This window comes from Pipistrellus kuhlii, unplaced genomic scaffold (genome assembly GCF_014108245.1).
Source record: "Pipistrellus kuhlii isolate mPipKuh1 unplaced genomic scaffold, mPipKuh1.p scaffold_m20_p_6, whole genome shotgun sequence".
NCBI lineage: Eukaryota > Metazoa > Chordata > Mammalia > Chiroptera > Vespertilionidae > Pipistrellus > Pipistrellus kuhlii.
The window spans coordinates 40,081,767-40,107,668 of NW_023425562.1; the positions used below are offsets into that span (position 1 = coordinate 40,081,767).

Genomic DNA, 25,902 nt, shown 5'->3' on the forward strand with positions numbered 1-25,902 from the left:
GCATATACTTTAGCAGCCTGATTTCCTAAAATACCCTGATTAATAGGATAGCTCAGATTTCCCTGGATATTTAGCTATTTTATCCAGTTCATATTTAAACCTTCATTTTAATAATTCACCGTATCGATATAAAAATTTAGTAACTTTGTCTAATATAGTTTGGGAAGAAGGATGGAAGTTTTGCCATTTTGGGGAATTATTTGGTTTTGTTTTTCTTTGTACATTACAAAAATAACAGTGTCACTACTATTGGGCTGTGACTTGTGACATTCAATATCTCTAATGCCAGCTCTCTCACTCACTTTGATTTCTCTCATTTTATGGAAGCTCTCTATAAAGGCATAACTCTCTGAAAGAAAGAGAGAAAAACTACTTCTAAATTAATCTAGCAAACCAGAAAGAACAGCACAGATAAGATTTAAAGATTAAGCTTGAGAAATGGATTCTGTAAGTGTATTTTCTGAGTGATCTAAATGCCAGTGACCAAGGCCATGGGATGGGAATCTGTAATGAGGAAGTCATTGGTAGCTAGGGTGGTCAGACTGCATGCTTCTCACTCTTGACGTGAAATGTTTTTCTACCAAATGTTCACCTTCAATAATTTACTTTGTAGTGCTGGAGAAAAACTGTTTTCCAGTTGTGTGCTGTTGTAAAAGCCACTTAAAAAAACTGGATATCATTTGACTGGGAATAAAAATGCTGGTTGCCAATGTCATTTTACATATTAACATTCCATGATTCCACCAAACCAGAGTCAACCTAGTAAAAATGATGTCCTATTATACCACAGGGTTAGGAAAGCATTAGGAATACATAATGAATTCTCAGCAATCTTCCATTTAATAAAGGGCCTCTTTTATTTTATTTTGAAAATAGCAAGCCAATAAATAAAGGAATAAGTGACATTTTAAAGGTTCAAAGAATATGATTGTCAGAATTATGTTTAATTACATAGTTACAGTTCATCACATGAAAACAAAAAATGTAAGAAGATCATATATTACAGTGCTAACAACAGTAACTCCTGGGTAAAAACCAGCAATTTTCATGTTCAAATCTCAATCATGCAAACGTGTAGTGGAAAGCAATATCTTTGGACCACTTTACCTTTTTTTTTTTTTTTAAGTGATGGAGGAAATTTTAATATTGCACAACTATAAATGATCCTCCTGGGTAGCAATCTCATTTGTGGATTTCTTATGGTGTCGAGTAAGACATTAATAATAATAATTTATCTACTGAAGACTGTAATATAGAAACTAGAAATTTGGAAGAGGGTAATTCTTGAACTATGTACTATTTTTACCAAGGAGGGGAAAAATCACACAGATAGATTTAAAAATAATTTAATTATTGCCTCATTATTATAATATTTTCTGTCCTGCCAGAAATTTTATTTAGTTTCTAGGACAATATTCCTTTGCATTTCATCGCAAAAGGTGGCTCATCTAGTATTTAAGTACAGATGTCCCCAAACTATTATCTGGAATCAATTATTATTGAAAAGGAAGTATATCAAATCATATATTTTGGAAAAGAAGCAAATTTGTGATGGTTATTTTGTTTCTTGACAAAGGTGTAGTGTCCACAATTATTTTTATCAAAATGATCATAAACATTCTATTTAAGGAAGGACAAATGCTATCCTTCTATAAAATACAGTATAGGACTTCACAAAGTATATATAAATTGATTTAAAAGAATTTTTCAGGAAGCAAACATACAACACATAATTTAATACATTTTGAAGATTCATATGGATAAGGATTTTGCAAGATGGAATATTTCTGTGTGGACCCCAAAAGATAAGTGTAGGGGCACATAGAAAGTAGGTCAAAGTAAAAAAATGTGTCTGTGTACATGAGTGTGTTAGGGTTTGTGTAAAGATGGTACTGGGTGAGGTATTCTGTCATCTGCAGCCAAGATGATACTGGCTTTCAGCTCATTCGTTGTGAGGGTAAAGACTTAAGTGTTGCTGTGATTTATACACTGCTGGCTATCACTAAAAGAACACGGTGTCTTAGAACTTGAAAGAATCTCTATTCTCCATTTCAGGTATTCACAAAAATTGGGAGCTTCTTTTTCTCCATTTCACTCACTGACATATATATATTTTCAATAAGAATAGGCATTATTCCTTGAATTATGCACTAGACATGTAAATCTGCATTCCATTAATCAAATGATTTCATATGGACCCACATCATGTTCACTTCTGATTTATATTAAATATCAAGATACTGCAATTGTTTCATTCTCCATCTTTCCCTGTCTTTCAACCCCTCTGTCAAGCAGTTAATGATGTTGAAAAAAACATAAAAACCCTTTCACAAGGTTTTCTTCAAGAGAAAACCATTATCTCAATCTTCTTTCCCTGAAGTTGGGGCTTCACATTTTGGATTTCTTAAAATTAGCAACTCTTATGAGGCTGTGGGTCACTTGGGTGAATAAGGACAGCAAATCAGATACCGAGGTGAGCAGGGTCAGGGTGGAGATCTTGCTTCATTTGGGCCACAATTCTGTGTCTACAAAGTGGGTTAATTTGATATTTTTCTTAAGTTTAAAATAATAAAATACACACACACACACACAAAAAACAAACAAACAAACAAAAAAACCCCCCCCCACACACAAAAAAAAACCCCAAAAACCCAAAAACCAACAACACACAAAACAGAGAACAGACTGAGAAAGTTAATTGTATCAACTAATAAAATAAGTTCAGAATATGGAATATGGACGAAGGTAGCAGGCATAGAAAGTAAAGCAAAATCAAAATGTATTAAATGAAATTATTAGAAAGAAGTTGACATATTCCTATTACAAGTATATTTTTCCATTCTTTAAAATGTTTACAAGATGTTAAAAACTAAGAAAAGTGTATGAAAATCTCACATAAAAAGTGGCTTTCATATTATTTAGTAATTTTAACTTATTTCTAATTTATCTAAAGTTCAATTAATTCAAATAATTGCCTATGTAAGAGTATAAGAAAAAGCTTGATGTGTAAGATATTTTAAAGTAAAACAAAACAAAACCAAAAACAATTTCCCAAATTTCAATTGAAAATGGAAGCTTTTGTAACTCATATGAAAATATGTAGCCCTGATATTATCAATTCTTTAACGGAGTTGTGACAAATGTCATAAATAATTAAACCAAAGTGCTACAGTGTAATGAAAATCCCCAAAGTAATAATCACAGTCACAATGCAATGAATTAGTAGGAATGCAAAACATAAACACTTAATTTTTTTTATAGTTTGACCATCACTTTAGAAAAAGTAAGTCTAAATTTCCAACAAAGAACTGGATGACAGTATAAGAATAGTAATACTTATACCAATCATCCATGACCTACAAGTCTAATAATTGCCTCAGAAAGCCTCTCTATTGATATAGTTGGTGATGGGTCCAGGAAGAGTTAGAAACATCTGACAAATTTGGGAAAAACACTTACATGTACAAGGGCCTGTTCACTTATAAGCCATGTGGCATTTCTCAGTTCTCACTACGCATCCCTGGGAGTTGAGATGTAGCCAAGGAAACATTCCTATGAGCCTGCTAGGTGACCCTATCCCTGACTATTTTTTTTTGTCTTTGAATAAATTACATCTATGGGTTTTGGTTTTTCTCCTGAGGGGTACATAAAAACAGGACTTTTATTCTACATGCTCCTCTCCAGAGCGAGCTAGCATTCCACCTATCTAGAAAATGTGCCCCAAATCTCAGGATACTTCCACGAAAGTCTCTAAACTACCTAATGCCTTGTCTAGTTGTAATAAGTTATAGAAATGATCCACAAAGATTCACATTCTTCAATAAGAAAGGAAGGATTTGTAGTACCAAATGTGGGTTAAGCTTTCAGGTACATTTGTAGAGAAATGCACCCATGGGCTGTGCCTCTTTTCTGATGTGTTCAGCCCCCAGCCTGTCTCACTGATAATGTATCTTCACATTGAAATGCAAACGAGGTTGACTCTACAAGAACGATCCTCGTGTGACTGAAGAGACATTGGACCACAGGGATTCTGCTACATGTTCTTTGGTGTTTAATAATTTTCACTCTCCTAAAGGAAGCACACTTGTTGGTCATGGGTTGTCTTTGTGCGGTAATGTCAATACTGATACAACTGATGTCTTGCATACTTTGTACTCAGAGAAACTAGTAAAGAAGGCCATGTCTCGGACATGGAACTGAGGTTAGAATGTTAAGAAAGTAAATCTGAGTGTGACGCTAGACAGTTCATTGGAGTCGTTATGATCTTGTCTAAACTGTTGCCCTCCTGACTGGTTCACATTTTCCTTCTCAACCCTCTCCTTTGGAAATTGCGCTCCATAAATTTCACTGGCTAGAACTTCCTTGGTGTGGCATTATCAACTATTATTGTAATTATTAATGCATGTCCAGTAGGCAGATTTTTATCTATCTTGAGAAGACCAAGGTTTGGGGATTTTAAAGTATAGTTAATTATTGGTTAAGTAATTTGAAATTGCAAGATATGGACAGACATTATATGTTAATAGAATTGGAGAAAAATGTATACTTTTCACTTTGAGCAGTTATTAGTATAGTATTTGTTATAACATGTTATGTTAAAGGTCTTTAGGCTCAGCCCCAATTTAATGTGCATTGCCTATTTATTGGGCTGTGTTATAATAATCAAAACTGGCCTACAATATTTTCATAAGACTATAATCGGCTTAGTTTGTTTTCACTGTATCGCTAATGGTCCATTTTAGGAAGGGGCTCAAATAATCTAGAGAATAGGATACTCATGCTCTTTTACAATGTTTTCTGAGATATTGGCCAAAGAATGAGGGGCAGACATCAATTTTTAGGATGTGTTTTAATATTTACTACAAAGATAGCACATGCAATAACGTGAATCCATAGAAACTGCTAACAGTGTAGAGTTATTTATCAGTTCACTGTTTTTATATTGGACAGAAAATATAACTGGTTGACAATTTTATAGGTGATAAATAATTTTGAAACATAATTGCCCAATGAAGATGGAGAAAAATTGTACAAGATGTTAAGTCTACTCTAGTCATTACTTGATGAAAAGGGTGAGATTTACTTTTAATAAATACATTTCACTTTATTTCACATGCTCTACCAAACTGCATCTTCCCTAATAAATAAGTAAATATATATTTCTTATTTCATTAAGTTCAAATTGTGGCAGTGGCCAGAACCTATTGAATTATAAATATTTGCAACCTGCATAAATAAATTAGTTCTGAGAGCCTACTATTCACTTAAGGAATAAAAAAAAAAAAGTTGTGTTTTTTTGTCCCCATCAGAATAGGAAGCTATTGGGTTAAAGTTATTTTGTACTTTTTTGCATTTTAAATATAATGTCACGTGTATTAATACAACAATTAATATTATTGGAAGAAAAAACGGGACATAAAAAAATGAATCCCTTCACATAACCAGGTTTTCTTTGCTCTCAGAAGAACCTTTATGACTTATGTTGGGTTCTGTCATCATCACTCTCTTCCCACCCGATATGGAAACTGTGCCCCTCGTCATTCACCTTCTCCTTCTAGAGGAGTCCCAGCAGGAGTCACTTTTGGAAGGAGCCAAAAGATATCTTTGGTTCATAGCAAGTCGCTCCCTCACAATGACAAAGTCACATGTATGTTAAAGATATAATACTATTTCTGGAGGGAGAAAAAAAAAATGATTTGCAAAGTGTAGAAGCATCTTCAGTCAAAAGCCTATAAACTCAAGTGAGTTGAATACATGCCTATGACCACTCCAGTTGCTCCAGTGGAACTGATTTCATGAAGGTCCAGAAGACGGGTTCAGTAATTCTTCATCTTTGGTTTTTGTAGAAGATTTATCAGCTTGTCATTTTTATTGCAATGCGCACTGCCTTATGTCAAGTATGTTAGGTTAATATAAATTCTCCTATCTGTTCATTTAGTAGTTTTGACTTAGCTACAATTGGAAGCATAGTTAGAGGATAGAATACATCCCCCCAAAATGTCCCAGGAGATATTTTATGGCCTTATTATCATTGCAATGAGATTGGATAAAGACATGAGGAGGAAATTTCTGTCTCACAGACTTTTTATGACATGATTTTCAGAATGAACTGGCCCAAGATTTTTCCTGATTCCTGGTACCCTGTCAGTTATGCTCACTGGAAATGATCACAAGAAAATAGTGTTTTTTACTAACTTCATGCAGATATTATGTCTCCCACCCAATAGACACAAGAGCAGTCTCATCTAATTAGAGAATCCACCTCCCTGGACCCGGTGTCTGTGCTCCGGGCACATTACTAAAACTGAGACATGAACCAGGACCCCTGAGGGCTTTCCCCCATAAGTCCCTTGTGGTCTCTAAGCAACAGCTCGACTGAGTGAGTCTTGCTCCGAGTGGGACCCCACTAGGAACTGTGCTCAAATGGTCTCAGCTGGGAGTTGCTCTGGTCAGTTCCACTAAGGGCATTTCAAAAGCAAATGCCCTGTGCTGAAGGAATTTAGAGGTGCCTAACTCTGAAAGCTGGAACTTCAGGGAAGGCTCTATCATTGTCAGGAACCAGTCACCTGCTCTTCTGATGTGTCAGCAAAATTCACAGTGCAGAGCATTTGAGCAATTTTCTTTTTATTCCTTAAAGCTTAGGATAATTATTTTTCACAGCCACATTAAGTCTTATGATTAACATCTTGATGGGGTTTTCACATTTCTGAGATGCGGAAGGTCTAGGTGGTTGCTATAAATGCGAATTGATCAAGGAGGGACCCAGAACCTTTAATGCTGCAGGAATCCTCTGGAAGGAACTGCCAATCCACATTCAAGCTATGGATAGGGATGAAAAACAAACCTTACTTCTAATCAGCAAAACAGGTATCCTTCCAACAGACTAACTTTGATAGTTTAAAATATTTTGCTATTAGAAAAGAAAAATCTGGTCTTCATCTTACATGGCCTGGGCTCCCTGCTATTTCTATTCCTCCTAGGGGATTTGTGAGCTGACCATCTCAAGCATGTAGCATCAGATAATCAGGCAGGATCATCTTTATTTTCATTCGACTGAATGCCACAATTGAGGGCAAAACTACCTATGTTGACCTGAATTAGCCAAATTTCCTCAATCCACATGGAAACCACCAATTCCTTTTAAACCTTGAAAATTCATCATTAGTGTGAAGGATAAAAAAAACAATTATATTTACTCTATTTTCTCATAGTCCCAGCCAACCCAGACCCAGGAAAAGGAAAGGAAAGCCCAGCAAGTCCTGGTCACACAGTAAAAGGCGAATCCCTGATGGCTGTCTGAGAAGAGTGTGTGAGGTGTCAAACATCTACAATCCTGTGCCTGTTGGACTCCTGACTGCAAAATAGACCAGTTCTTTTTAAGGGTATTTTAATCACTTACTTAAACATTTTCTCACTTAGATTAAATGGAAGCTGGCTGGTGATCACGCCCAAAGGGAGAGAGACACTGTCACCGAGAAGGCAACGCTAACCAGAAAGACAGCGCGGTGACGTGAGGCGTAGGACAGCTAGACTGGTTCTGCTTCCAAAGCATTTCCCCTTCTCACACTCTCAGAGTTGTCATAGGAGCAGACTTGACTATATGAACACTTTTGCTAATAAGAGGGCTTTTTTTTAATTTTTTTATTACAGCACTGTCTTAAAAACAGCTGTTCAGCATAACAATCTTTAACTTGAATGCACCAAATGACAGTTTTCTACGATTTAAGTGAGCATGACCTATCACCCTCAGCACACATTTGATAATACTTGTTAAATATAGATGGATGTAGCAAAATCCATATCTCTATTTGTCTACACACACACACACACACACACACACACACACACACACAAGTAGAGCTACAAGGCTCTGCTTAATCGATTGTGTGTTCTAAATTTCCTGTTCCCTTAATTGTCACTGGGCTTATTTCTATGGCGAGTTATGATGCCATTTGTAGAGCTTATATTGGATTTGTCCCTGTCAAAACCTTCCAAGCCACACAGCTTGTGGTGAGTGACCTTTATGTCTAAGGACCGGCCCTGGTCATCAGACGGGAGGACAAAGCCATGAGGACACCAATCAGGTACAACCCTGTTGGGCAATGCTCATGGTTGCCCAGGCTGCTGCTACTATCAGACCCAAAGAATTGTAGTTAAAGACTGTTCGTACGATTGGGATTCTATTTTTGTTAAACACAGATACCCCCCCCCCCCCCCCCCCCCCCCAAGAAATTCAATAAATAAAGAACTTAGCCACGGAATCAAGGAAGCAGAACTCCAGTTTTGAAACTTCCACTGGGATTGGGGCTAGACCCAACCCATTTCAATTTCTACTGCAATTGGTCTTCCAGGAGGCAGAGGGCGCAATGACCCCACAAGCAGGTCCGGGACAGACTGTCTCTCTGGTCAGCAGTGATTCTCTGTGTGTCATTGGATGAGGCTGGAGCTGTAGCTGAATCCATAGCTGCTGGACCGGGACAAGGTCTGCTGAGTCTCTTCGCTCTGCTCTGGGGCGTAGCTGGGAAAGGTCTGTGCGCGCGACATCTTTGAGGAACCAAACCCGTGACCTGGAGAGAAAGGAAGGAGAGTTGTACTAAGAAACAGATTAAGCAAAACACAGATATATTGCTAAAACAAACATAGCAGAGCCCTCTTACCCTCTATATTGAGCTCTAGGTAAGTAGGTAAAAATGGAGATAACCTGGTGTTTTGTTCCTCAAAGAGCTAAAAATGTCACCTGTGGGGCTCAATATTTCCCTCCAGCGTGTCTTGCCAACAATTCTGGATGCGAAAGATCTAGGTAAATTTTCCAAGGACCTCAAACGTCTACTATCCTTCAGCTTTTGAAACAAAAGCAGACAAGTTTTTCCAAAAGCGAAGTTGTTTTTGATGGAGAGCCTATAAGCTGCTTGCTTTTCTTTTATAATCACTTTCAGCAAATGGCATACTTCCTTAAAACCTTCTTGAGTAGGCAGTAACCTAGGCTGAGCAGTAACCATCAACTATCATGAAAATGCTTCACAGTGAGTGTTCAAGGCCCTGGCTTATCCTAGTGGGGTTTGTGAGTAACTGAACCCATTTCATGATACACTTAACCCAAAGGATAAGTCTGGATGGCTACTGAAAACACTGCCCCAAAGTGAAACCTTACAGAAGATATACCGTATTTTTCGGACCATAAGACGCACTTTTTTCCCCCCAGAAGTGGGGGGAAAAAGTCCCTGCGTCTTATGGTCCAAATATAGCCTACACATATACTTTAAAAAAAAAGTTTTTTTACTTTCCCGGCTCTGTGTGGTCTCTGTGTGCTTGCCCGGCTCTAAAATGGTTCTAAATGCTGCTGTTTACTTTACAGGGTTGATTACATGTGTTTATGACTGTGATGTTGGGTTTTAATGCACATAAAATATTTTAGGACACTATTTGTTTCAGAATCTTTTTTTCTTCATTTCCCTTCTCTAAAAACTGGTGCGTCTTATGGTCCGTAGCGTCTTATGGTCCGAAAAATACGATATTTTCCGAAAATTCTACTTATGCCTTTGGGAGTTCAGACGCACCCTGCAATGAGAAACTGGGCTAACACAAAACACAGAAGTGACTACTAAAAAACTTCTCAGAATGTTCAACCTGTAGGGAGAAGGTGCCTGCTCCCGTCCTTGGTGTTAACCAGTGATTAACCATTCTTCCTGGTTGAGAATGGTAGTGAACTAATGGATGCAATTAGTGGGAGAGGAGAGAGGCAGACCCAGCGTGCTCTGCCCTTCACAGACTGCATTCCACCCAAAGGAGGAGAGCGCTGGAGCTCCATTTGCATTGTTTCTGGTCTTGCGGTGAGGCCTCCGGGGAACACAATCTGTTCACAGAAACATGGAACATCTGGCCAGGTTCTCAGGTGGCGCTGTCCTTTGCAAGGTCATGCACTTAAAGCCATTTCATGGTCAGGTGTGTTTTCCTTGCGGAGTCTGGAGCTTGGGATCCAGGGAGGAAATGCAAATGAATTGGTAATCAAAAGCTAATTAGACTGGTAGGACCCCTTAATGTGAAAGTATTGTGAGAGCAAAATCTTGCTTTCCACGTAAAAATCATTTTAGATTCACAGTTGGCCTGATTCTCATGTTAAGGCTCCACGAGCAGGTCAGGTAGAAGAGAGGCACGGACAGTTAGTTCCTCCTGTGTCCTCTGCCCACTTTAGCTTAGCATTGACTTGTTAGATGATAAGTCATTATTTCTTTGGAGATATTGGCATTTATGAGCACAGATCTGGAGAAAATTCTATTAAGAATATGCTCCTGGCCTTGGTTTTATCCTGATATATTTTTATTTGTTTTGTTTTTTTAAATGAGAACTATCTGAAAGAGAGCAATGCTGGCGCTCACCTATAATGCTTGTTATTTGTGGGCTACCAGCTAAGGCTTAAGTTGCAAATTTAGAAGCCTCTGCCTGTGCACACGTAGCTTTTTATCCTAGAATCTTGGGTGTAAAAGGTCAATCATGTAGCTGATATTTGCCAAACATCTGTTAAAACAATTCAAAATGCCACAGTGGAGACAAAGTAATGGGAAGTATGTTACCTGACCTTCCAGGGCTCATGAGCTGCTTTGGGAATGGTCATCAGACAAGGAGAGCCAGAACCAACAATGAATGGAGCTAAAGGGTGCACACAGCCCATGCTCTGCAGGACCAGAGCAGGGCGCCCGCGGAGCTTCCGAGGACTGTCTATAGACCCACACAGGCCAGGTCAAGTCACTGTGCCCTTCACTCTACAGGGTGTGCAAACACCACTGCCACCATGGACCAAAACACACAAACCAAGTCCTGCCAGCCCTATGACTCCTTTTTGTACCTCATTTGCCTACATGGAGAGAATATCTTTGTTAAGGTGTTTTGAGGTTTAAATAAAACACTTAGGAAGTTAGCTGGGACTGTAGGTTCCCCATAGATGTCAGTTTTCTCCCTTTTTTCTACAAGGAATGGACCTGTAATCCTCTCTCTCTCTTTTTCTTTCTCTCCCCCCCCCCCCCCCCCCCGCCCCAAAATCTGTGCTACTTACCATGAACAGTTTCTAGTTTAATTGGAAATTAAATGATGATTTTTCTTTACCTCACCCATCTCTTTACAGACAATTCACAAATGATGCCACTTAATACTTATTACGAAAATAACACATCTCATTCAGAACTGTACATCTGAAGGCTAAACATATGCAGCTTGATTTGGGCAACAATGAGTATGAGAACAAAAGAAAGAACTAATTAAGCGTTTTCTCAACTTCCATTTCAATTATGCCCTTGGGCTCTGTTGATGAAAACAAAACAAAACAAAACAAAACAACAAAAGGAAATCAACTTTGTGGCTTAAATGATAAACTTGCCAGAACAGACCTGTTTTCTACACTAACGGAGATTCTATATGCTTCCTGAACTCTCCCTTTAGCTCACGCTGGAGAGCAGATAAGGTGAATGAATAAGCACTGTAAGGACTTGGGGGATGCTATAATTAAAAAGCTGTGAACAGCTATTAGTGTATCTTAAAAGTCCTTGTGAACTTTGGTTTCTACTTCATGGCTTATTCGTATTTGTTTTAATAGAAAAAAATACTTTGTACTTATCTAGTCAGGTGGCACTGACTATCCGGGAAAACAAACACATCTCATTTACCTGGCGGTCTGAAGTATTCTCTGAAATGACATTTCCTACCATCCTCCACCCTCTTCTCCCCTGGTGTGTATACAAGACTGAGAAATATAGTTCTGTTCTACAAAGAAGTAAATATATTGGGTATAGAGGTATTTCAAACATTTGCATTATTCTAACAAAAATGTGACCACTCCCAATTCCGGAAACTTAAGCATCCACATGCAAGAAAAGTGAAGTCACCCTACCATAAAGGTAAGTCTTAAAAGGTTCAAACCAGCAGTAAACCAGAAGGAACACAAAGGCAGTAGGAAAATAAATCAGAATGCAAGACCAGAGACCCATATCACACCTCAAAGAACAGTATCTTCTGAATACTCTCCTTTGGTGGGTATGAGGGGGAGAGATTAAGTGCATAGCTGCCTGGATGGAGCCCCTACGGTTCAGCCCTCTGGTTTTCTACACTTACACTGACTGTGCTCTTTACATAAAATAGCATGCAAAGGAGTTTGTTTCTGTAGGAAATCAGGAAGAGCCCATCGCCCAAGACTTGTGTTTATTAATTGATGAGAAACAATGGTCTCAGTAAGGATCTGGGGCAGAGGAAAGGGTGCTGTCTTAAAAAATAAAAACAGCCGAAACCGGTTTGGCTCAGTCTGTGGACTGAAAGGTCCCAGGTTCGATTCCGTCAAGGGCATGTACATTGGTTGCAAGCACATCCCCGGTACGGGGTGTGCAAGAGGCAGCTGGTGGATGTTTCTCTCTCATGGACATTTCTAGCTCTCTATCTCTCTCCCTTCCTCTCTGTAAAATATTAATAAAATATATATATAAAAAATAAAAACAAACGAAACAAAAAACAAAGCAGAAAAAACACACACCAAATAAAATAGTTGCTTCATAAGAAGGGTACAGCCCGCAGTGAAGATTCAACAACTATCAGGTGCAAGTAGAGGAGATGCCATCTTACTCTTTGTATTCCTTGACAAGGGCTTTCTAGCCCCTGGGGAAAAGGGGAGGGCTGAGGGCGATTGGACATGACGCTGAGGGACCCGGGGTGTAAACAGAGGTCCCAGGGCTCTCACTACAGTGATTGGGGGGGGAGGGGGGGAGCAGAGGTTCCTATGAGCTAGAAGTGTCCTGGGAATGTCTAGTGCCTTAGCAACAACTTACCACCCGTTAGTCATGCTGAGAAATGCCAAGGATTCATTGTCAACCTCTCTGTAAGCTGTGTTTGATTTTACTCAGTTCATTGTAATTGCAGCTTGAACCAGACTGTTTGGGTTTGATCTCTGTGCTCTCCTAAGGGGAAGCTTATGAAATTCCTGTGGAGATTCCTGGTTCCAATAGTTTCTCTTGAATGGATTTGTTTTAGGCATCAAGGCTCAGATTCAGCACATTTGAGCCAACGGGGAATATAAAGACCATGGGTTTTGACCCATAAAGGAGTGATTTGGAAAAGTCATGATGTTCCTTAAGCACCTGTTCATGTCCATCTTATGCTAAGTTCCTTAAGACATCACTGTTAAAATCTGCATATCAGTTCTGTAAGATGAGGTTGTATACCTTTATTGCACTTGTGCAAAAACAAAACTGGAGTCTACAGGTGTTTAACAAGTCGCCAAGCTCCTAAGCAGCAGAGCAGGTCAGACCTAGGTCTGCTGGAAATGATTTAAAAAAAGCATTGCCCTGCATACTGCCGCATGTCCCTTTGGAATTCTTTAAACTTCAGTTTTATTAGGAATCATAAAGAGCATGTTTATTTATATAGACATGGCTTCTGAGGAGAAGAAATAGCAGTTTTCACAACCCAGTTCCCGGGACTAGATTCAAGTGCCTGTAAGATGGTGAACATGTTGTCAGAGAACAAAAAGCCATTCAAGCAGGTAAAACATTCTCTCGGTCTGCTCAAGTGCCACAACCAAGTACCACAGGCTGGGGGGCTTTGGCAACAGACAGTGATTTTCTCAGAGTTTCAGGGATGGCAAGTCTGAGGTCAGGGCTGGTGGGTTGGTTTCAGGTGCGAGCTCCCGCTCCCGTGGCTTGTAAACGTCTGCCTTCTCCCTTTGTTGTCAACAGCTGCCTTCTCCCATGTCACACGGGCCCTTCTTTTCTCTGTGTGCTGTCCAGGGTCTGTAGCTCTTCTTGTAAGGATGTTAATACTAAGGGATCCAGGTCCCACCCAACATGACCTATTTAACCTTGATGACCCTCTTAAAGGCCCTGTCTCCAAATATAGTCACCGTGGGGTGGGATGGGGGCTTAGGATTCCAACACATGAATTCTGGAGCGGGCGGGGCACAATTCAGTTCATGGCAAGCTAAAAAAGTAAAATTGAATAGGAGATGCTAAGAAAGTATATGTGATACTTTTTCTCTTGATAGTGACTATTATTTTTTTCCACCTTTTTTTCTGAGGGGTATTTGTACTTGTTAGTGAAATTATGTAATTTGGTTTAGAATTACATAAATGATTAAATGACCTAAGTTTTTAACCTTTCAAATTGTCAAAAGAGAATTTAATGATTGTTTTATACCACTAAGTTTCTGATATACACTGTCAATTTTCATTGCACCCATTAACATTCTCACCCACAGGTTGTTAAAGTAATTTCTTTCCTAATGTTAGATAATCTGGATATTACTAGATTAAAATATTCTTTCCAAATTGAAGGATGAAAAATTGCATCTAGTTCAGTTCATTTTCTTTTGCTACATAAAAGTACTTTTTTTTTTTTTTTTTTTTTTTCAAGTCTGTGTTTTCCGGGTTTTGTGTCTTGATAATGTCTCGGCTCATCACAAGATTATTAAAATATTTCTTATCTAAGTGAAATAAGCCAGTTAGAGAAAGACAAGTATCACATGATCTCAGCTCATATGTGGAATCTAATGAACAAAATAAACTGATAAACAAATAGACTCAGAGAGATGGAAGCATGGATTACTATTGAATTTCAGAGGGAAGGCAGACCTCGGAGGGTGGGTGGGTGGAAAGAGATCAACCAAAGAACTTGTATGCATATATGCATAGCCTTTTGACACAGATAATAGGAATGGGGCCAGCTAGAAGAGGTCAATGAGGAGGTTGAGGGGGAAGCAGACATATGTAATACTTTCAACAATAAAGATGTAAAAAAGTAAAATAAAATACTTTTTTATAAGTTCTTTTCATATTTTCATAAATATCTTTCATAAATGTCTCATTTCTTGGAAATATTTCTGAATTATTATAATTTTTTTAATCATTGCCATTTCACCTCTCTCCTCTCTCTCTCTCTCTCTCTCTCTCTCTCTCTCTCTCTCTCTCTCTCTCCTCTCTTTCTCTCTCTCTATATATATTTTCTAGAGCACTTATTATTTATCAGATGTGGGGAACCTTGTTTCTGCCAAGGGCCATTTGGATATTTATAACATCATGTGAGGGCCAAACAAAATTATCAGCTTAAAAATTAGCCTGCTATATTTGCTCAAACGTTTAATTACCTTACCCCTAATGCCTTGGCGGGGCCAGACCAAATGATTTTGTGAACCTTATATGGCCTGGGTGTTCCCGCCCTCCATTCCCCCCCCTCCCCCCCCCCATTTATATGTTCTAATGCTGTACCAGTCTTACAGTTTCTCACCTCTTCTATTTTCACTGCTTTATTTTGTGGGAGATTTGAGATTTGTTTAACCTTATCTCCCATGCTTACTAAATTATAAAAAATTTCTATGACTCTAATTTTAGTTTGCAAAAACTTTTCTTCTGTCTTTTTCATTCCCTCCCTTGCTCTCCTTTCCTTAAGATATATTCATACATTTATTGTTATTAATATTGGCACTTTTATACCCCCCAAAACTATGAACCTTTTTCCTTACTTTATAACTGGACATCTAAATGTTCTTTAGTCATATTTTCAAAAATTAATAAGTCCTGAATGGAAAAATGCATATTATTAATTTGTATGTAGCGCCCAGCCTACAGTTGTAAAGAGACTGGTAAGTTATCAATAACATTCTAACACTGAAAAATATCTAATGCTGTTTAAAATACCTTAATTTGCCTTAAAGATGGTTTGATTTGATTCACACAGAATTACATTTTTATTACATATTTCATAAATTCTCTAGAATAAAAACAGCCTTATATTTATTATTCTGGTTGATGTAGCATTCATTTATTCCTGTTGCTTGCATTTAATTCATCTTGTATTCTAATTAACTACTGGGATATTAATTTTCTACTCTGTGATCTCTTTGTAAAACTTGGCGGAACTCTTCACTGTTAGCAGAATTCATTTGAATAATTGTGGCATTCATAAGCAATCTGCGTCAGCTAATAAAATGAAATAATCTAAACTGAAACATAATATGAGGAGTAGAGAATACATGAAATAAAAGTTCATTAATGCTGATCAACCATCACATACTATGGGGCAATAGTATATGATGAAAAATTCAGATATTTAGTTTCTGAACTATCAATAGTACATTGCTATTTTCAAGGGTTCAGTTAGAAAGTTTTGAAAACAATGTTAATGTAATTAAAAAAAATCATATTGATATATCTTTCCATTTTTGAACACATTATTTGTAGATAGTTTTAGCAACCAAGGAACTATTTAAGTTTATGAAGTAGAGTACTTCCATTTCAGGTAGAAATCTCCAGAACTATAATTGAGCAGTGATTTAACAAATTTACTGAAAAGTCACATTAACCTCCTACAAATCAATAAAAATATGTATAAGCTGACTGTCCTTAAGACATTGAGAAACGGAAAGTTTTATTTGCTACAATCCTATATAATAAAGAGGGAATATGCTAATTGACCATCACTCGTCACAAAAGATGGCTGGACCTATGGCTGAGGCCAAGTTCACTTAAGGGAGCCTTAATGAGCAATCAGCAGGGACCTGAAGCTACACCCTCCCCTGCCCCCATGGGGCTTGAGAGAGGACCTCAGAACACTCCCCAGGCCAGGCCAGGGAACCTGAAGCTATGTCCCCTGCTCAGTAGGGGTTCTCAAGGTGCGCTTCCTGTCCTGGTGCTGGGCTAGGGGACCTCAGGCTGCTCCCCCTGCCCAAACACCAGGTCAGGGGACTTCAGACTGCACCCCTCCCTCAGCACTGGGCCTGGGGACCTGAGGCTGCACCCCCCTGCCTGGCTAGACTTGAAAGGGGACCTCAGGCCATGCCCCCACCTGGCAGGGCTTACTTCAAGGCATGTCCCCCAATCCTGGTGCAGGGCCAGGGCACCTGAGGCTATGCCCCCTGCCCAGCAGGGCTTGATAAAGGTGGGACTGGTCAGGTCTGGATCTAGCCTAATGGGGGGGGGAGGGGTCTGGGTCTCACACGATTTTGAGGTGCATGTGGGTGTATGGGAACTTGATCTGGGTCCCATGGTGTGCCCCAGACTCTGACAGGAGGAAGGTTTTCATATATATTTTACTAATTTTCTTTAATCTCTGACACTTCTACGGTATTATGGAGAAAGGGCAAATAGCAATATTAAATTATTTCCTCTAATCCCCTTTTAATGTTCATGAATTTCATGCAGTGGGTTACTAGTTATTTTCTAAAAAGTTTAAGCGAATGCAATGAGAATGAGATTTCCCTACATAATACAGGATGTTCCCTGCAATATGTATACAGGCTTTGATTATTAGTTCCAATGGGTTAAATCTGAAAGAAAGAAACAGCAATTGAGCTATCAGCTGTAAAGGCCTGTTACAATGTGTATACACTTTTTTTTGGATACTCTACATATACTTAGAGTCTTGAGTTATAACAGAAACATAGCAAAAATTACTGAATGTTACATAAGTTTACACAGAAAGAACTTTGCAAAAAAAAAAAAGCTTAGACTAAATATGTGGGACATTAATAAAACTGTTTAAAACTTACTATCTGGTTTTCATATAATGCAACACAATGTTATTATGCAGTAGACACAAGGTTAAGCCTGCAGTTAGTCTAAGGATTTCTAAAAAAAGTTGGAGGAAATGTGTCAAAAATGTGCTTAATCCTCAATGAAGATCTGGATTTTCATCTAATTCTCAGTAGAATTTTGCCTACAGTTTTTCTTTCTAACTACAGGTCAGGCTGATTTTTCAGAGACCTGAAAAACATTCTGATAACCCCAGACAGAAGTTCATTCTCATTGAGAAAAATCTACAGGTATTTCTTGGTATAAATAAATTTAATATTCTAAGTACTGAATTATATAATCAAGAAGCAATGCAGTAATTTCAGAACCTGGAAATTTGAAACCTCTTCCTGGAGAGTAGATATTGCAAGATGTCTCTATTAATATTGAAAACATCCCGATAAATAAAGAATAAGAGATCTGAGGTTCAGGAAAATGGAGTCAAAGCGTATAGGACAAAGGAGGGATTTTCTTAACATGTACATTTTATGAGAAACTGCTACAAAATCCCAAATTCCTTTTATAGACAGGTTAAGAAATCCTTATTAGGCATTGTATTATGATTATACCCAGTAGGCAGCAATAATGACAATCTTAACCCCTTGTTAGCTTTTTTTATCCTCAAATTTTATTTCTTGATTTTAGAGAAAGAGGAAGGGAGACAGATAGATAGAGATTTGTCGTTCCACTTATTTATACATTCATTCTGTATATATCCTGACCTGAGATCAAACCCACAGCCTTAGCATATCAGGACAATGCACTAATCAACTGAGCTACCTAGCTAGGGTCAACACCTTGTTAGTATTTAGTTTTTAAATAATTATTTTTATTTTATCTCACTGTATGGGAGATTGACCTGGGTTTTTATCAGTTATTTTTCTAGTTAAGTACTCATATCAAAGGCTGAAAAATGTGTTAAGAATACAAATTGCAATTTTGTAAAATAGTAGAGAGCCTGGCTTATGAAGAAACTCCTCGTTAAAATTTATTAAGTACTACAGTGTACCGGAAAGTGTCAGACATTTCACTTAAATTATAAGCAGTTAGACAGACATGAGCAGAGGAAGGGCGATGATGGGTCAGGTAGAGGTCACCAGGGCAGAAAGTCCTGGGGCCTTGCAATGGGAAAAATTGGGAAAACAAGAACCTCACCCCCAGGATAACCTTTCTTCCTCTAGCACAGTGTTTCCCAAAGTGTGGTATGCGTACCCCCAGGGGTACGGGAAGAGTTTGGTGGGGGTACGCGTTGCACCGTGCTTAGCTGCACCTAATTCTATGTTCTCATGAGTACGAGGGGTACTCAGCGTTACGAAAATTATAGAAGAGGTACACATATGTCAAAAGTTTGGGAAACACTGCTCTAGCATATCAATGGTCGATGGTCATGAGTTTACTGGTAGATCTCCTGACCTTTCCCTCCCTAAAGAAGACATCTAAGCCTCAATTATATTTCAGCCCCAGTCCCAGAAAAGCAGAAAAAACAAAGTGACTCCATGGCTGCTCCAGGCCCAGTTGAATTGACTAATGACCTCCTGCCCTGGCCCTAACCAACCCGTGGAAATCAGGATCCTGAAAGAGCACACCTGGAAAGCTGATAAATATTCTATTGAAACCCTCCCCTGTATCCTCTTAAGATTCTCACCTTAAAGAGATAAATACCCCAACACAGCCAGAAGCAGTATTTCAAAACTGAGTTCATCTTCCTTCCTTACCCAATTTCGTGAATGGCACACATTAACCTAACAGCCCCAGTCAAAGAGCTGGCTCATAGTGGTCTCCTGGCTTTTCCATCATCTCTCCTCCAGCTGTCAGTCACCAAGCCTCGTAGATTCTACCTCCTTAGAACCTCTTAAAACCTTCTATTTTCTTATTGGTCACTACCTCTACCTTGAATTTCTCATCAGATTTATGACTCCAGCCACCAAACAGGTTTCCTAACAACAGTGTCCACTTTCCCGTAATATGTTCTTTGCCAAAGTGATTATGAGCTGCTGGTGACCTCTCCCCTTGGTACCTTTTCAGGATATAGGTAAACTCCCTAGCTTAGGAGTCCAAGCACTCAATGGTGAGTATGGAATTCTTTAATTACCCCCATGTATAAAATCTATCACTTAGTAAAAAAAAAAAAAAAAAAAAAAAAACCATTGCTTACAAATATGGTTTCAAGATGAATGTCCCAGAGTTCCCTTCTAACCTGTAAACTTTTTCCTATCTATAGATGTGGAAGTGTATTAGAGTTTCCTCTAAGGATACTCTGATTTAAACTGTTCTCACTTCTCCATTCTCTTTTCCCATTTCTACCTCACACCCTCTGCCCTAACACCCCCTCCTCTACCACGTCCACATCCCAGAGAAGGCAGGCTCTCTGAACCATGGCACAGGCTTCTTCCTCTGTGTCAAATGCTACACAAAACTCATTTGCATTTCAACTCTTATCAGGCTGATTCTGCCCTCCCAATCCCCCCTGCTTTTTTTTTTTTTTTTTTTTTTTTTTTTTTTTTTTAATTTCATCTAGGAAGCCTTACCCAATCCTCCACTATCCCACCCAGCCTGAGCCAGAAGCTACTGTTTTTTCTCTTATCTCTTTACCTTGCATCTTGTCTGGGAGCTTATACTGAACTAGAGGAGAGGACGTTTATTACTTTTGCATCTTTGGAACCTTATGAAATGCCACATTCTCAGCAGGCGCTCAGTAAATATTAATGAATAAAACGATGAAAAATGCATGCAGCAGCTCACTCCTCTGCACAGTTAGAGCAGAACATAGAGAAAAATGGAGCTCTCTTGAGATTGTCTTCTTTGAAAGCCAATAATTACCTGTTGAATCAAAGTAATTTAATTATGTGGCCTGATCTTGGTGAATGGGAAAATGACAATCCTTTTTAAAATGAAAATTTAAATAGGACAAGGCTCCCTGTGATTGTCTAATGTACGCTATAAGTAAAAATATGAGACTAAGGAAATGTTTTTTTAAGCATCCTTGCAATACCTGACCCCAATGAATGTATCATTTTATAAGGTTTTAAAAATCTAAACAGATGTGTGCTTAGTAAGAAAATGAGGAAGAGAGACAGATGCGGTGAAAAGTTTGTTGTAGACAATCCTCCATGAGTCTCTTGCATTTCTGCATGTTTTGTGAGCAGAGGCAATGATGCCTCTGGATTATCTTTTCAAGGATATTTGTAGAACAAACAGCTTTGGAAGATAGAGATGGTGTCTTCCCTGGAGCATAAGGGAAGATTTGTTCGTATCCAAAACAATAAAGACAATGGCTCCTCCTGGGACAGATGCCCACTATAAAATATTAGGGTTCCCTAAACTTGTAGTTCCTCTCCCATAACAAAACCTACTTGGTGTGCATCAGTATGCTGGTTTCCTGACTCTATTTGCATCTCTATTGGGGCATAAATGTTGGTATTCTGGAAAATGTTATTGCTGTGAGTCTCTGACCCAGAAATTGCATGTCTCTTTGACCAGAATCCATTAAACTGTGCATGGCAAGCTAACTTGCTAGCTTGCACATATGGTGAAATCTTAAATCCTTAACAGTTAATAATGATATTTAATGATTCCCATGCTAAGAGTAGTGCCTTCCAATTTTTGTTGGATTTTTGCATTTACCCATTATTTGGTAAGAGTCAGTGAAATCATTCCTTATCTGAAATATACATTACATCTTAATGTGATAATTTACATGGTAACTGACCAACAGGACAGTTTCATAAAGACAGCTGGTATACAAAAAAGAAAGAATAAATATGGACAAAGTTTTCAGTGAAGAATAGAAAAATAGATAATTGGCCCTCTCACTACTCAAACATGAGACTGAAATAATTATTAATAAAAAATTAATTTCTAGTATTGACAGTCTAGTCACCTGAGAAGAAATGCCCAAATTATTTGTTATAAGGCAGATTTTGTTGCTGTTATTGTTTTCATGGGGAGAGTCTTTTCTACCAGTGGCTTTTTTTTTTTTTTTTTTTTTTTTTGGGTAGCATGCTATCCACATAAAGATGAAATGAGAGGGAAAAATCAGAACTCATTTGATTTTCACAGGGAAGAAAGAAACATTTATTTTAGGCCAAACACAAAGCAGGGAAAATGAATGATTCCTGTGGCTTTAGAATGAAGCTTTTATCCTGTCAGAGGCTTTGTTAAAAACAGTGAAGCATGTTTTAATTCTGAATATGGAAAATTGTTCTCAAAGCTTTGCTGTCCCTTAAAATTACTCTAAGGGACGACTGCTTCACTACAATAGGGTACTTTAAAGACAGAAAATAGAGATTACAGGCTAAATCGCTTGCATGCTGTGCTGGTTAACGTTCAGGAGTTGATTCAGTGGCGAATATATCTCCTATCAGAGGTCTTTTCTTTTGTTAAGATAGTTTCTTTTGGTTTCCCTGGCAGACAGTTGAACTGAATTGAAAAGATGCAGTCATTGTGTGTTTTAGAATATCCTGTTACCGGCCATTAGACCGTGTGATGGAAAGCAGAGAAACTGGCCCATGCAGGAAGTGTGGTGCAGAAGTTTTGCAAAACAAGTGGAGAACCAGGCATTCTGTTTTATTGATAACTTTCAATTACTGACTTGTCTCATGATTCCAGAACATTTTAACTACGGGCAATTTCCACAGAATGGTTAACACTGGATTCTACTGACAAAAATGCAGCAGTGCAATAAATGAATGGCCAAGGGTTATGTTACTTTAATATTTAGAAGTTATTTAGCTTTTTAATTTAATAATGATACCAGTGTTTCCCCGAATATAAGACATCCTCCGAAAATAAGACCTAGAGCAACTTTGGGAGAAAAGATTAATATAAGACACTGTCAAGAATTTTCATGCATCTGGCCTCTAGTAATAATTATAATAGAACAAGTAATTCTCTTTGGCTGGGTTCAGGTGTGTTTATATATTGTATCTCTGTGTTTAAATTTACAATTTTGCACCACTTTAAATCTCTGAGTGGAAAGAGATATATATAAAAGTACTAGTAAATTTAAGGTTAAATGTCCCTCTTCTGTTCATTCTTTATGCTAATCTATGCACCTTATGGAGTGAATCCATGCACAAAGGCAGCTTGATTCTTGTTTGGCTTGCACTGAAGTGTGTATTATTGGGAAAAATTCATCAGTGATGTGCATAATTATGCATGTTATTCTGCCTTTTACTTTTTAATAAAATCACTACTTTAGAAAGTTTCATAAAGTCTGCCCATATGTATATATTAAAATTTTTGTATGTATTTTTCTTTGTAGCAGAGACTACAAAGCACAACTATTTTGTTCATTCAGCTCCTTGAGATTTGGAATGCTAGTGTGGGGATGGTGGTTAAGATCACTGCCTGAAATCCCATTCAGTCTCTGGGAATGAATGTGCTAAAATGGATCTGGGACACACTGCAGTGGGTTCCTGGGGAAGACACAGTCCACACACTCTCACAGCTGCTGCTCATTTGATGAGCAGCTGAATTTTAGATGCTTTGAAAATCTGCATCAATGAAATATTTTTGTCTAAACTGTTTTTTTTCCATTTCCTTCACACTTTACCCATTGAGAAGAATACATGCTAAAATCAATGGCTATTATCCTAAGACTAAGATAACGACATGGATTAAACTGAGTGACACATTAAAATCAAGAAACATGTGGAACTCAACAAAAGCAGCCAAGATCCAAGAGTTATTCCTAGTGAAATGATACCACCTGCCTAATGCCTATGTACCTGTTAGAATATTCCTTGCTTCAAATTCCCTTAAGTTTTAAGCATTTGTGAGTGGGAGTAAACAGATAGGGGTCACTGTCAATAAGACTATGTAGCTTGCACTTTAATAATGGAATATGTTCATAATATACATGCCGGCATCTCTTGACCAGGTCTGCCAAAAGCCTGATGGGAATCCAATATTGATTTTATTTTCCATTTGAATATATGATGAACTTGAATGGCTGGTGTTTACATCTGAGACATTTGTAGAGACATAAAAGCCAATTTGCATGCAATCTGATTCCCGAATGAGCTTGTCATTTAACATAATAATGTTATATAATAGCCTGCCCAGTGATGTGAGTCTCCAATTACCTAGCCTGCCTTGTAAAATATTGATTCTTAAGGTTGATGATAATGAGACTACAGTGATTGATAAGTGGGATTTATACTATAATTCTGGATCTCAGAAAATTAAACCAAAAAGGGATTTATTTGAGCTGTGTAGCTTGTTTCTAGTCAAGGCAGCAGCTGCAAAATTTATGTCTCTTATCTATTATTCTGCTAGGTTCACGGGTTCTGAGGGAAATAATCCTATTTTCCAGCTTAATAAATACAGGGTGAGCTCATTAATTACTCTGAGAGTAATGTGGCATTTAGTGCAGACACTAAAAACTGCATTGCATTGAGTATTTGACCTTTTACAGCATTAAAAGTTCGAACGGGCTAAAACAACATATAGCACAAGCCCAAAAATAGAATTAGCATGCTTCTGTAATTTTTATATTTTATTCTGCTGCTTTCCGATAAGAATTTATAGGCAGCAAGCCATCTAAAAAACAAAATTAAAATTTTAAATTTGTAATGGTACCATTAAATATATCATTTGTTATCTATTATAATAAAAGGGTAGTATGTTAATTAGACTGAACGTTATTCTGGACGTCCTTCTGGACGAAGCTGGGGCTGGAGGGAAGGAGCCCAGTCCCAGGTGCCAGAGGGAAGCTGGTACCAGCAGCTGGGGGAGGGAAGGCCTACTCTTGCAAGAATTTTCATGCATCTGGCCTCTAGTAATAATTATAATAGAACAAGTAATTCTCTTTGGCTGGGTTCTACCTTGTTGGAGAACTAAAAAGAGCCCAGATACAAAAGCCATTTAAATGGGTATAATGCAAATTTCAGTTTATTTTAAAACTTGGAAACACACCCAAGAAATCTTGAAGGAAAAATAAACAGTAAGCCATATGATCTATTTTTTTTTCTTTTTAGCATACACACACATACACCATTAATTCAATTTAAAAAATCAAATAATTAATAATGAAGGGAACTAATTATGCTATCCCTCCTCTTAGTAATAAATCAAAAACTTGTTGAAAAGGACAGGTGCAATTCAAATGACTCTTCTTAATATTTATTCACATATTTGCACCCTCAGAAGTTGAAGCCTGCAAACCTTTAGTCGTGGCTTCCGGAAAACGTGTGCTGCTTGTTAATCGAGAAGGCACAAACATTCCCATAGACAGGCCTTATATCAGATCAGGGCTTATTTGGAGAAACTGTGGCCTATTTCCATGTGGTCATGTGTATTTAAAAAAGGACTCCACCAATTTTATTTTTTCATGGATTAGTCCATCAACATCCTCATCTCTTGGATCATTACTTCTCATTACTCACTTCTTTTATGCAACGCTCTCCGTGACCTTGAAGAGTGCTTCATGTCCCTGTCCTCCCAACTCCAACCTCCATAAAAGGACAGCACAGGTGCAATAAAACCACCCTCAAAAGTGCTCCTGAACTTCCGTCCTCTGAGATAAAAATGCTGTTCTCGGTGATGAGTTTAATGTCTCACCAGTCCATGTGCCTCTGTTAGGTCATAAACTGTAAGTGCAGGAACTGTGTCTCTTTATATGCTGTACAAGCTCTGACTTATTGATTGTGCTTCATCCTAATAATCGTTAAACAGGTGGGTTTCAACTCGCTCCAGCAAAGGCTCCACTTGCACGCTGAAAGGACATTAAATGGAGCTCCCGCAGGGCAAGGATTTACCACCTTTGTTTCTCAGCAGACATTTATTCTGACCCTTATTTTTTCCCCAGGGCTCAACTTTTGCATTTTTTTTTTTAAAAAAAAATATATTATTTTTTAATTAAAGTTTACCTTCAAATTATTCTGTATTAGTTTCAGGTGTGCAGCATAGTGGTTAGACAATCATGTGCTTTACTGAGTGGTACCCTGATATTTGCAGAACCCAACTGGCACCCTACATAGTTATTATAATATTGTTACTATATTCCCTATGCTGTACCTATATCTGCTGACTATTCTGCTAATTACCAATTCTTTACTTTTTTCTAACTCTGCAGATACCATTTGGTAAATACCCCTCACCAAAGTCTAATTCAGAGACTTGGCTGTTCTGTGTGAGTCTAATGTATGATTCACACAGAACAGCAATATCAGTTGGTGGTTTTGTAAACATTGGAGATGACAGAATCAGCATATATGTGAATATGAAAGTCTTGGCTTAAGATTTCCTGAGGAAGCTTAAGAAGAAGTTTCACTTCTAGTTCTAAAATAAATAAGTCTTGGGGGTATAATTCACAGTTTGGTGACTGAATAATGTATTGGAAAGTTGCTAAGAGATTAGAGCT

General features: G+C 38.1%; 1 protein-coding gene across 1 annotated transcript in view; it reads right to left on the reverse strand.

Moving 5' to 3' along the window:
- Positions 1–838: 838 nt before the first annotated feature.
- DOK6 (docking protein 6) overlaps positions 839–25,902 on the reverse strand; it is a 234,342-nt gene continuing 209,278 nt past the window's right edge. The window contains exon 8 of the mRNA XM_036418685.2: positions 839–8,567. Within this exon, the coding sequence (XP_036274578.1) occupies positions 8,428–8,567 (140 nt within the window). The 3' untranslated portion in view covers positions 839–8,427. The remainder of the gene's footprint in view (positions 8,568–25,902) is intronic.